The 12,889-nt window shown below is 52.1% G+C and overlaps 1 protein-coding gene across 1 annotated transcript in view; it reads right to left on the bottom strand.

The window, feature by feature from the left end:
• The window catches only part of LOC118848617 (protein HIRA), an 89,861-nt gene extending 78,171 nt beyond the window's left edge, over positions 1 to 11,690 (bottom strand). Inside the window, exon 1 of the mRNA XM_036757588.1 lies at positions 11,626 to 11,690. Within this exon, the coding sequence (XP_036613483.1) occupies positions 11,626 to 11,662 (37 nt within the window). The 5' untranslated portion in view covers positions 11,663 to 11,690. The remainder of the gene's footprint in view (positions 1 to 11,625) is intronic.
• Between the last annotated feature and the right edge of the window lie 1,199 nt (positions 11,691 to 12,889).

Genomic DNA, 12,889 nt, shown 5'->3' with positions numbered 1-12,889 from the left:
GCTCATAGAGCACAGACCCTTCTCTGATGGGGGCACCCCATGCTGAGCGGTCCTGTGCCAGTGTCTCCTATGTCACAATCAATACCAAAGTTCATCAGAGAGACCTTGAGACTGTCCTTGTATCACTTCTTCTAACTACCATGTGAGCACTTGCCCAGTGCTCACCACTAAGACCAGAATTGAGGGACTATCTCCCAGGGTGGAATCACAGACACCACCTGCAGCCATGACCTCTCCCCACCGCCAGCTCTCTGGAGCCTTCCCTTTGGGCCTAAAACAGTAATGCTCAAGCCTCCACCATCGTTAAAAGCAAAGTCACCTTTCTCTTAGCAGGCCAGCCCCCCAAGGTACCCTGCAGCTCTCCTCCTTCCAAGAAGCCTCTCCTTCCTGACTCCCCACTCACTTCTCCGTGCCCAGGAGCCAGACTCCATCATGGACTGTAGGACCAACAATGGCCAGAGTGAGGCGGACTCTAGTTGCTTTTCTTTGTCCAGATTTGTGATTTCATCAGAACAGAAAATGCCGAGTAAGGAGATTCCCCCTCTACCAATGCAGACTGACAGTGGGGAATGCTGGGGCTAACTTGCTCTGGATCACGCCGTCAGGATGGTCAGCAATAAGTCTTTTTTCCTCCTCGGTTGACACTTGTTCTGGGTGCCTCCCTCTAACCTGGCCCTTTTCAGTCCTCATACTACTCAACTCCTTAAGAGCTTCTGATTCTACCAACTCCCACCTATCATGCCCCATGCTCTTCCCCGATACTGCTGCCTCCTGGGTGTTATACCCTAGTTTTCAATCTTCTCTGCTCTATCCCTCACCTTTTCAGCGTGGCTGTCCCCCTTGCTGATCTCATCTGTTCACAGAGGTTGAATGTTCATTTTCATCCAGATTTGTAACGATCAGGAACAACAAACCCCATGTGCCTGCCGCCTACTGGTCTCCTCAAAGTGAATGCCTGGTCAACATGTTCAACCAGAAGGGAACCCATTTTTCCTCCTAAATGTGCCCTTCCTATCCAAAATTCTCTATTTCTATTGAGGGCATCAGCTTCCTTCCCATTCTCAAGAAGCAAAACCTTGGAGTCACCTTCGACCTTTCACCTCCCACGCACTTGGAACTATGCAGTCCTGTAAATTCTACAGCGACTACAACCCAGTACATCTGGTCCTCTTCTCCGCACTCGCCTCAATGCTACCCTAGTTCAGACTTTCATTACTTCTTACCTAGACTATTCCAAGAGACTCCTAACCTGTCTCCCTGCTTGGCTGCCACAAAGTAAATGCTTAATAAATGCTTGTAGATGGGCCTAGTAGATTACACTACTAGGCCCATACCCCAAAGCGAAAGAAAAAGTTCCATATGGACTAAAATATTTATAGCAGCTCTTTCTGTGGTAGTGAAGACTTGGAAAATAAGGGAGTGCCCACCAATTGGGGAACGGCTGAGCATGATATATGAATGTGATGGATGATACTGTACTGTAAAAAATTATACAGGGGATGACTTCAGAAAAACCTGAGAAGACTCGTATGAACTGATGCAAAATGAAGTGAACAGAACCAGGAGAGTAATTTATCAATAATAATGATATTGTAGAGACAACAAATATGAAAGACTCAGAAACTCTGATCAACCCGTGATCAGCCACACTCCAAAGGATGCATGATGAAACATACCGCCCACCTCCAGATGGGGAGCTGATGGGTTCGGAGGCAGACGGAAGGATACTTTCCCTCCCCTCCCACCCTCCTTCCTTCTGAAACATCTAATGTAAGAATTTGTTTTATATGACTATACATATTTGTAATGGGATTTGTTTTTCTTGCATTCTCAATGTGGGGAGGGGGAAGGGAGGAGGCAGAAGATTTGGAACTGAAAATTTTTTAAAAACACCGAATTTTAAAAAAGAGAAAAAATAAATGCTTGATGCCCTAACGTGCTTCTAATCTCTCACTTCTCTCATCCATTCCCTGCCCATCTTCCTAAAGTACAGATCTGACCAAGCCACTTCAGGGTCTCCCTGCTGACTCTGAAACAGCATGTGGGCCGGTTCGGCCTGGTGAGTCTAGTTCTAAAGCCTTCTACAACCTGTACCCGCCAGTTTTTCCCACCCTGATGAATGTTCTTTCCCTTCATCTACCCTAAGTTCTGGCCACACTGGCTGACTCGTACCCTCCATTTAATAATTACTGGCATTTATCTTGGGCTTAACCTCGTGTGATCCTCATAACATTTAACAGACGAGGAGACTGAGGCACAGATGGTCACGCAGCTCGTGATGGAGGAAGGACTTCCAAGTCACCAGCTATACCCTGCCACCTAGCGGAGGAGTTCAGAACAGCACAACTTGTTCAGCGGGCCCTCTGTAAACAACCTTTCATTTACTCCCCTATCAGTTACATTCTCCCCAGGCCTCTCAGAAGTAAGCTCCTAGACACAAAGAGTACAATAGCCAGGAGGTGGGGAAGGGGCATTGTTTTGTTTTATACATATGACTTACGAGGTGATTTCATTGGTTGTAAAGGGGTACCCAGAGAGGAACTTTTTGATCCAAAATCGGTAGGCTTTGAGCTGCCTTGAAGGAGTGCTGAGAGATCACCTGACCTGCCCAGAGTCACACAAGGCCCGCACTCGTTCTACTGCCACACCATGCTGCCTGTCTTTGTTCAAGTCAGCCAGATCAGCAACAATTACCAAAAAAGGAAAAAGAAAAATGCTAGAAGGACCTGGGGAAAACAGGCGCATGAACACACTGCCAGTGGAACTGTGTCTTCACTGGTCCAGCCATTTGGAACTGCACCCTCAAGGCACTAAAGTGCAAAGCCTCTTTTCACCCAATCATACCCATCCTAGGCCTACACCCCAAAAAGATCAATGAAAGAGGAAAAGGACCCATTTGGACAAAAACACTTATAGGAGCTCTTTTTGTGCTGGCAAACAACTGGAAACTGAGGCCAGGGGGCCGGCCCATCAGCCGAAAAATGGTCTATGAAGGTGACAGAATACAACTGTGCTGAAAGATATGACGGAGGGGGTAGCTCCAGAGAAGCCTGGGAAGGACTGTATGGACTGATGCAGAGGGAAGTGCACAGAACCAGGACAACACTCTATATAGTAACAGCAACATGGTAAAGACAAACAACTCTGAGAAATGTAAGAATTCTGCTGAATGGACCACAATGCCAGAGGCCTCGGATAAAGCCTGTATCCTGATGGACTCAGGATACAGACTGAGACATATATTTTTGGACATGAGCAACGTAGGGATTTGTTCTGCCTGAATGCATGTCTGTAACAGGGGTTTGCCAACCCCCACCCCCCGCCCTGTCCCAGTTTGACGGGCAGGAAGAAGAGCTGAGAGGGTAGAAAAGATGGGTTTTGCTACTGGAAAAAAAATTAATTTTTAAAAAAGTAAGTCAGAAAAAAATACAGTTTATTTTCAAGAAAATTGCCCTAACAACTAAGGAATTTTCTCTCAGAAAGATTAACCTAGCAAACCTTCCTCATGGACCAAATAACACTCACTAGTAAATGGCAACACTTGTTTGCTGCTGAAAAACTGGTGAATTAATAGAGATCATTGGATCATCAATAGAGGTGGAAGGAACCTCAGAGACAGCTGAGTCTGACACTCTCAATTTCTGGATGAGAAACTAAGGCCAAGAGAGGTGATGTGGTGTCTGGGAGTCAAACAGCTAGTGAGTATCTCAGGTGGAATTGGAACCGTTTGAGCTGACTCTGGCCCAGCACCCGATCCATTCCAGCGTATGGATTCTCCTAAATTAAGGGTAGCCATTGAGATCCCAGCATTCCCGGGATCAGTTTCACAACCACTGGGTTATTCCACCAGTCCTGCTGCCCACCAAGTGCAGAGAAATCTGGTGAGCCAGGGAGTCCAAATTCTCTGAGTCTCTGTTCTACCATTAGAGACACAGAGATGATGACAGTAATACCTGCACCAGCCCTTCTCTCTCTCTCACACACACACAGAACTGCTAGGAAGATTAAATGAGATTTTAAAGCCTATAAAAGGTTTTATCAACCTCAACACTCTTCAAACAGTCCCAATTTAGAGGTCTTTAGTTCAAACTCACTTAAACATTTACTAAGCATCTCTGTGTTAGAAGCAGCTGCGGGTGGAGTGGACAGAAGGCAGGAGGCCCCAAGTTCAAATCCAGCCTCAGACACTTACTACCAGCTCTATGGCCCTGGGCATGTGACCTGACCTCTCAGAACCTCCATTTCTTCATTAAATGAGGGCCTAGGCCTTAGGCTCATGACCTCTACGGCTCCTGCCAGCTCTAATCTATGATTCCATCTGCAAGGAACCAAGTTAGGTCATGAGGATGTACGCTCCTCTGCAGAAAGGACAGGATGGGAGACATCTGCAGAGGTCAGGACGGAGGGAGAAGAGCCAGGCAGGAGGATGTCAGCTAGGATAACTCTAACCCAGTTGCTAGAGATAAAGACAGAGAAGGTGCAGGATGAGACCACATACATGATTTCTTTTGGACATGGCCAGTGCAGAAGTTTGTTCTGCTCAGCTACACATGTCTATAACAAGGGTTTTGTCTGTTTATCTCTCACACTGAATTAGAAGAGGGAGAGAAGACAGATGTTTGCTGAATGGAAAAAATATAATTACAAAAATAAAGGAGTTACACTGACTGGACTCCAACATCAGAATATCAAAACGACGGATTTTCTAAATGGTTTTCACAAGGCCCTGTAGGCCACCAACCAATTAAAGCACAGTCCGGGCTTCTTTTAACAATTGATAAATCACCTACACAGGCACTTGGTGTTGCATCACCTAAGAGTTTTTCAGGGTTTGCTGTTGTTCTCGCTTCTGGTATTTCTCGATGTAATTTAAAATAAAATGTATCAGTTAAAATAAAGCCCACCAATCTTTAGCAGATTGATTCTGTCTACACTATCTTTAAGCTCCTGACTGATTTTACTAATGCTTGCTTTCACCATTTGGAATGGGTAAATTAGCAAATGGAGATGGACTTACTGGGCTGGATCGGGTGATAAATTGTGCTTCCATTCACTCTTTGGTTCCCAAGGCTTACCTCAATGCTTTTTACCTGGTGGCCTAGGAACTGCCAAGGAAGCCATCGTAATCACGAGACTGGAAGAAAGGGGTCAGACCTGGGACCACCGGGAATCCACTGACCACCGACAGGCCAGAACCAAGATGCCCCTATTGGCAGGAGGCAGCCGCTCTTCTAGCCACAAGCAGCGGCTGCTCCTCCGCGTTCCTTCCACACTTCCATCTTCTCTGTTTGCCCTCCTCTGGGATTCTAGTCTACTTTTTGGAAATACTCCGACCCACGAGACTCATTCAAGACCTTTTCCCAGTCTGGGAAAGGGACTAAATCAGGAAGGAACAGGACACACTCGTAGCGATTACAACCGAATCTCAGTTACTTAGATGTGAATGTCTGTGCCAGGACTGGGAAACCTGGGACCTTTACAAGTCCATTTACCAAGTATCTTTGAGCATCTCTCTCTGTAAGGCACCACGGGGATGGCACCAGCCCTGCCCTCAAGGAGACCAACACAAGAACAAAAGGTTTAAAAAATACTAAAATGTCCCATTCCCCTCTTGAACAGGAGGAGGAAAGGGGACGAGCATTGCCTTCAGGAAACTGCAAAGCTCCTCTAATGATGCCAACCTATGAAAGTAGAAGTCCCTCCTTGTAACGCCAACCTTCCACTGACCGGGCTGTATAACAAGACGACATGGGCTACAACAGCATCCAAATGAAACGAATCTCTCAGGCAGAGGAGGGTAATGGCAAGGCACATGGTGGGTGAGAGCTGGAGGCAACAGAGAGTGAATGAAGAAATATAGAGACTAGAATTACAGATGTCCTCAAAGAACTGTGATAGGAAGAAAAGGGCCAGTTCTTTGGAGAGGGCAAAAATATGCCTGGTGGGCAACCCTAATGCTCCACAGGTACCCTCGAGATACCAGGGGGAACGCAAGGACGTCTGCCAGCATGCTGGGTACATCTCCTTTGGTGAAACTAAAGTTGCATAATATGGGCAGTGGGCACAAATCTGAATATCTGGAGGGAATTTTCATATCAATGAGATCACAGGTCCTTTGAGTATTTGAGTAAGAGAAAACCAAGAAGAGATTGTTTAGTTGAAAATAACTGTTCCTGAGACCAGCCAAGATGGCACAGTAGCAAGAAGCAGTACAGCCCAGCTCTCCCCCTTACCTCATCTATAAAGATATAGAAAACACACCAGACCAACTCCTGATCAGGAAATCCATAGTGAGTCATTTTGCCAGCCCAGGGAAACAGAGATTGGTGGAAACTGAGGTTGAGATCTAGCCAGGAGCACCCCAGGACTGACTGAAGACCTGCCTGCAGCTGGGCACCAGAGTTTGGCACTATTCGAGGAGCAGGAACAGGAGCCAAGTGGCAGCTTTGTCACTTACTACCCAGTGCTGGGCCACGGATTCAGTGAGGCCTGAGGGAGGAATCTACATCTGGGGTGGTGTGATCACTGGTCCTGGCCTGTTTATGGAGCAAGGCACAAGAACAGAAGCAATAGAACAGGGAATAGAACAAGGAATCCCCAGAGTCATCTGAAGCCTGCAGCAGAATGACCATGGCAAGAAGCCCAGACTAAGGAGAAGCCTACAGTTCAAGAGATCTGAACCTGCAGAGCTTTCCAATTGAGGGTTATCTACTGGAGCTCAAACCAAGGACAGGTCCACAGCTATGTTGCTCAGACCCAAAGCCAAATTAGGAATTTGTGGAGCTCAGGCCAAATTGGAAATGTTCAGACTTGGTCCTGGGATACAAAGAAAGCTGGTGGGTCCTCAGTCTGAGCTGTCTGTGAGAGCCTGAAATAACACCAAACTCAATACCCTAAGAAACCAACAGTTGTGTCCAAGAAGACATAAATAGGACTATGCATGGTCCAATTATTCCTTCCAGAAGTACACACAAAGCCTGTCCCTAACAATGCCAAGTGTGAAGTCACTACAAACACACACACACACACACACACACACACACACTCTCTTCAACTTTAGCCAAGCCAAATTCTGTCTGTACCTACTACTGCCAGTCATCTTATCTTCTGGTTTTTTAGATGCCTGCTGATATTTCTACCTGCCACCACCAGTGCCCTAGCCTCCTGCCACGTGCTTTGACACAGGCCCCTTCTTCTGACTTGAGATCACTTTCACCTCTGCCCATTTCCTGAATCCTAGTGGCAACTCCCAAAAAGAAAGTGTACTGCCACCTGCTGAGGACACATTCTGTATTGCCAAGCACACACTTTAAGGGGTAAGAATTGTGACAAACACCTGGTTTCCCAGCAGGCCAGACCTGATAGACAGAGTTTGGGCACACTGCTTCTGTCAGTAAGGCAAAGTCACAGTGGCTAGTTGAGGACCTTTTGTGGGATATTTTGGCAGCATTTTTGTGGCTGCTAAGTTTCTCAATTGAAAAAGGGACACCAATAGGAAATTTGACAGCAGTTTTTAAAAGGTGAATGGATATCAGAGAGAAAGCCTGAATTTAAATTATTTTTAAAAGCCTCCAGGAGAAATGATAAACTCCTCCTTGACCTCACCTAGCCTCCAAGTCCCCCACAATCTGTTTTCATGCTCCCGTTTCACACTTATTTTTGTGACTCTTGCAGTCCAAACAAACTGGATCGTATGGCCATCTCTCAGAATCCTACCCTTGGCCAAGGCTGAGCTCAGGTGCCAACCCCTCCAAGAAGCCCATCCCTGATCTCTCTCAAGTGCTCTGCAAGGGGCCATACTGCACCTCTCCCTCCAAAACAGGGCAGGGACTCTTTGGGCTCTGCACACAGCAGGCACTTAATAAACACCTCTTAGACTGCATCTGCACAGTGGCTGGAACCCCCTCTTTATACACACATGCTCAGCACCTGGGAGCCCTTAAACATCATCCACACTTTTCTGGCCAGATCACTTCTCTCAGCTGCTGTGAATGCTCTAAATTACTTGGACAGAAATCGAGCTATAATGGGAGCACACCTCCTTCACCAGACACCGAGGAGGCCTGTAATCAGGGACAGATCACTGAACCTCTGAGCCTCAGTTACCTCAACTGCAAACACTAGAGGCAGTACAGTGCCTAACTCCTAAAGCAGCAAGCTACTGTGAAGCTCCCTGGAGATGGTACCTGTGCCACACTCTGTGAGTGCTCTGCGGAATGCTGGTGCTGCTACCTTGTGGGGGACAAAACAGCAACTAAAAAGCCCAGTCTCCTTATAAACTTGTTTAGGCACAGAAAGAAGGAGTGAAGGAGGGGGAAGGAAGGAAGGCATGGAGGGAGGAAGGAAGGGGGGAGGGAGGGAAAGAGGAAGAAAGGAAGGGAGGGAGGAAGGAGGAATGGAAGGAAGAGGGAAAGAAGGAAGGAAGGAAAGAAAAGAGGGAAGGAAGGAAAGAAGGAAGGAAAGAAGGGAAGGAGGAAGAAAGGAGGGAGGAGGGAGGGAGGAAGGAGGAAAGGAAGGAAGAGGGAAAGAAGGAAGGAAGGAAAGAAAGGAGGGAAGGAAGGAAAGAAGGGAAGGAGGAAGAAAGGAGGGAGGAGGGAGGGAGGGAGGAGGGAGGGAGGGAGAGAGGGAGGGAGAAAGGAAGGAAGGGGGGATGGAGGGAAAGAGGAAGAAAGGAAGGGAGGAAGGTAGGAGGAAAGGAAGGAAGACGGAAAGAAGGAAGGAAGGAAGGAATGGAGGGAGGGGAAGAAGGAAGGAAGGAGAGGGAAGGAGGGGAGAAGGAAGGAAGGAAAGGAGGGGAAAAGGAAGGAAGGAAAGATAGGGAGGGAGGGAAGGAAGAGGGAGGGAGGAAGGAAGGAAAGAGAGGGAAGGAGGGGAGAAGGAAGGAAGGAAAGGAGAATTTGCAAAGTGCTTACTACATGCCCTGGGAGGTAGGTGCTATTATATCTTCATTTCACAGTTGAGGGAACTGAGGCAGACGGAGCTGAAGTGACTTGGCCAGGGTCACGCAGAGTCTGAGGCACTTTGACCTCGGGTCTAACAGCTACAGAATTCTGAAAATACATCAGTTTCCATCGCAGTCTCTGTGTTTCCCAGGCTACCACTCCCTTCTCCTAAGCTCCATTCACAAACCTGGCTCCATCTGATCACAGAGATGCCGTGGCGCACCCTTCTGCACCAGAGCCATCATTCAGATGGAAGGAGGCCTTTATGTGGTGGCTCATGGGCTCACCGGTGCTCGACAGAGATACTGCTTGTGTGTAATTGCCAGACTCGCCTCTGCCAGGAAGCTTTCCTTGACTGTATCCACGGCTCGTCCCTTCAGCAACGTGAAGAATCGGGACTGATTCCAGTTCTCTTCGAGGATGTCTATGTCCTCTTCCCTTCAGCAAACCATCTTTTTGAAGGGTATGAAAAAAACCAACTCCTAGTGACCCATTATTGAGTAACGAGCATTTCTGCACTGGCCGGCCCGCAGCTTAGCATGTGCCGGAGCCTCGTAAAAGAAGCCGCGGGATCACAGACATCCTCTGGGACCCAAGACCCATGATCACCCAAGCAGAGAGGATTGGAAACCAGGCCCTTTAATTCCAAATCCGGGGCTCTTTCTACTCCAACCTTTTTACCTATACAGGAAAACCCCAGTGGTGACAGCATGGTGGCTGTCCATAATATAACATACAGCTGGACAGACAGCTTGGAAAGCTCAGGCAGCAATACCCATCCTTGCACAATGACCTGGCCCAGAACTAAACAAAACAGTCGAGCAGGCCAGAAGAGTCAGCCGCCTGCCGTCAGCTGTTCTCTGCAAAGACTCACCCCACCTTCCCCCAGAAACAAAGGCCACCTTCTTAGCCCTCTGGTAGTGATCTCTAAAGGACAGCTGAAGATGGAGGGCTCTCACACACCCAATGTATCAGAAGATGTGCACACAGCGAGTGCCCCGGCATCCACACAATGCTAAGCCCCTAGCAGGCTATGAACCCACGGGGATGGGGACCAGAGTGGCCAGGCAGCACTATCCTCCTGAGAGGCCCAGGGGACATGAAACAACCAAAATAAATGTTTGCTTCCCAAGAGGACGTCAGCTCCCTGGTGATAGATACGGGGCCTTTTACTCCTCTCGTGTCCCCTGCTGGTGTCTCAGAGAAGGCTGCTCTTTGAATAAAGGAAAGAAAACCAGACAACCACTTCCACTCACGCTTCCATTCACTCACCCAGACAACACCTACTGGTCCAGGGCCCCAGGATGGGTGCTGGCGGGAAGCACCAGGCCAGCCCAACCCATAAGAACCAAGGTCTGGCAGGTGAGATAAAGCACGCGCACCATGAACCCAAACAGGTGGTGAGAAGGGCCATGGGAGGGCTAGCACCTGAAGCCCCTCCTGTGCCTACAAAGGTCCCTCAGAAAGGCCACACGGTGAATGGGGTGGGAGAGCCTGCTGGAAACGGGGGTCAGAGAATCTGAGCTCAAACCCCAGCTCTGCTGCTTCCTAGTGAGATAACTTTGCTTAAGTCCCTTCCCCTGGCCTGGCCTCGGTTTCCTCATCTGTAAAATGAAAGGACTGGACTGCCCCACCTGTCGGGTCCCTTCCAGCTGTGGGCCCAGGGCAGCATCCCGGCAGACTTTACCGGGATCAGTCATTTCACAGATGACAGAGCTGATAGTGAGGTCAAGGTCACCCTGTCTAAACCTCCCAGCTCCAAATCCGGTAGAGTGGGGCCCAAACAAGGCCCAATCGTGGTGCTAGCTCAGGGAAAAGCCAGAACATGTTCCGCTGAGCAGTCTAGGAAGCCTCCGTGGAGGAGATGGCGGCCAAGGCCCTGAGCTGACCAGGACGCGCTGGGAAGGCATTGTTCCGGGGGTGGTGGAATCCGGCCTGGGCTGCCACGGGCGATACAGGCAATGCTCAAGAGTTATAGAAGGAACCAAAAGAGGGGGGGGTCCCAGGCAGGAACAATGGGCAGCCGGGCACAGGCGCGGGCCCCCCAGGAAGGCTCTCCCTAGCCCGGCCTGGAGAAGCAGCGGGGCCGCCCCGGAGAGCCCGGGAAGATCGCAAAGCACCTTCCTGCAGCCTGGACAGCCAGAGGCCGGGCAGCGGCCACGGAGACCTTAGGTAGGGCTGGATGCTCTGCCCCTCCCCCAGCCCCTGACCCCCCCCTCCCCGACCCCCGGAGCGGCCACGGGCTCCGTGTCCTCCCGCCGCCATCGCCCGAATTAGAACCCAGGTCACACCGCGGACGCTCAAACTTCCCGGGGTCCGGGGAGTCCAGCGGACACCCCTGCCGCAGCAGCCCCGGGGGCGCTCTGAGCCCGGCTCCCCAGATCGGGGCTCCCCTGGGGCCCCCGGCTCAGCGTGTCCTTGGCCTGCCCCTCGCCGGCACCCCGGCTCCGGGCCCCGGGGACAGTGGCTCTGACCGCGTGGCTGCCGGGCCGGGGGCTCCGCCGCGTGCGGGGCCCGGGCTGCCCTCGGTCCAACCGTCCGAGGCCGGCGGCCTCCGCGCCCGTGTCCCGGGGCTGCGGGGAGCCGGGAGGCCGGCGCCTTTTTCAAACGGCCGCGCTTCCCGCCGCCGGGCCGGGCCGGGCCCCCCGCCTGGCGCGCTGTCACCGCCCGCTCGCTCACTCACCATTGTGGTTGACCCAGGTAGGCTTCAGGAGCTTCATTGTTCGGCCGCCGGGGCCGGGTCCGAGGCCGAGGCCGCCCCCGGGCTGCCTGCCTGCCGAGGCGGGGCCGGGCCGGGCCGGGCGCTCAGCGCCCCCGGGCCATGGAGCCCGCGGGGCCCGAGCCCGGGCCCGCCCAGGCCGCCGCCGCCGCCGCCGCCGCCGAGGCCGAGGCCGCCGCCGAGCCCGAGCAGCCGCCGAGGCCGAGGCCGCCTCCTTCCCGCCGCCGAGGCCGAGGCCGCCGCGCCCGCGCCCGCGCGCCCGCCGCCGCCGCCGCCTCCGCCCTCAGCAGCAGCCGCCGCCGCAGCAGCAGCAGCCGCCGCCGCGGCCCCGCGCCATGCCGCCCGCGCCCCCGCGCCGTGCCCGCGCCCGCGCTCCCGCCGCCGCCGCCGCCGCCTCGGGCCGCATCCCCCGGCGTCCGCCCGCCCGCCTGCCCGCCGCCGCGGCGCCCCGGCAACGCCGGAAGTCCCGGCCACCCGCGCACCTGCCAAAGCGCCCCGCCGGGAAACCGCGCCCCCGGCCCCGGGGTTCCGGACCCCCCCCGCCCCCCCCCCACCCCGGGGGGGCCGGGCGGGCCGTGCTCTGAAGCGCTCTCCCCGCGGCGTTCTAAGTGTTCTCTCCCCCCACATTCCATGGGCCAAAGACGCCTTCTGGCATTCCGTGTTCTAAGTGTCCTCCCCCCACATTCCATGTTCCAAGACCCCCCCCCTGGCATTCCATGATCTAAGCTCCCCACACACACATTCCATGTTCTAAAGGACCTCCCCTAAGGCCCTCGGCGTTCCATGTTCTAAGGACCCTCCCCCATCCTCTGACATTCCACCTCCACCACCACCGCCACTGTTGAGGTTGAGCACCCCAGAACTTCAACATCACCATTCCATTTTCTAAGCACCCTGCCCCCTCCCCCCCCCCAGACACACCTCTTGGCATTCTATGTTCTAAGTGCCCTCTGCCCACACCTCTGACATTCCCTAATCCAATTGCTTTGAATTAAGGGGAAAAGAAAGCCCTTGTCTCCTTTTCCTCCCTGGCCCCACCCTGGGAATGTTGAAAGGTCCAAGTATTCTGGACTTCCTGTGGACAGTGTACCCCACCTGGCTGACACCTGGGACATCTACATCAGAAGTAAGACAGACTAGACATGCTCAGGAAAGCCCAGCAGAGAGCCATAGGAATCCATGAGGATTCCACAAAGGGCAGGGAAGGATATCTGACACCAGGAGTTGT

The sequence above is a fragment of the Trichosurus vulpecula genome, chromosome 1, assembly GCF_011100635.1.
Source record: "Trichosurus vulpecula isolate mTriVul1 chromosome 1, mTriVul1.pri, whole genome shotgun sequence".
In the NCBI taxonomy this organism is placed as follows: domain Eukaryota; kingdom Metazoa; phylum Chordata; class Mammalia; order Diprotodontia; family Phalangeridae; genus Trichosurus; species Trichosurus vulpecula.
Note: the sequence above shows the minus strand (reverse complement) of the source record. Positions and strands in the feature narration are given on the sequence as shown.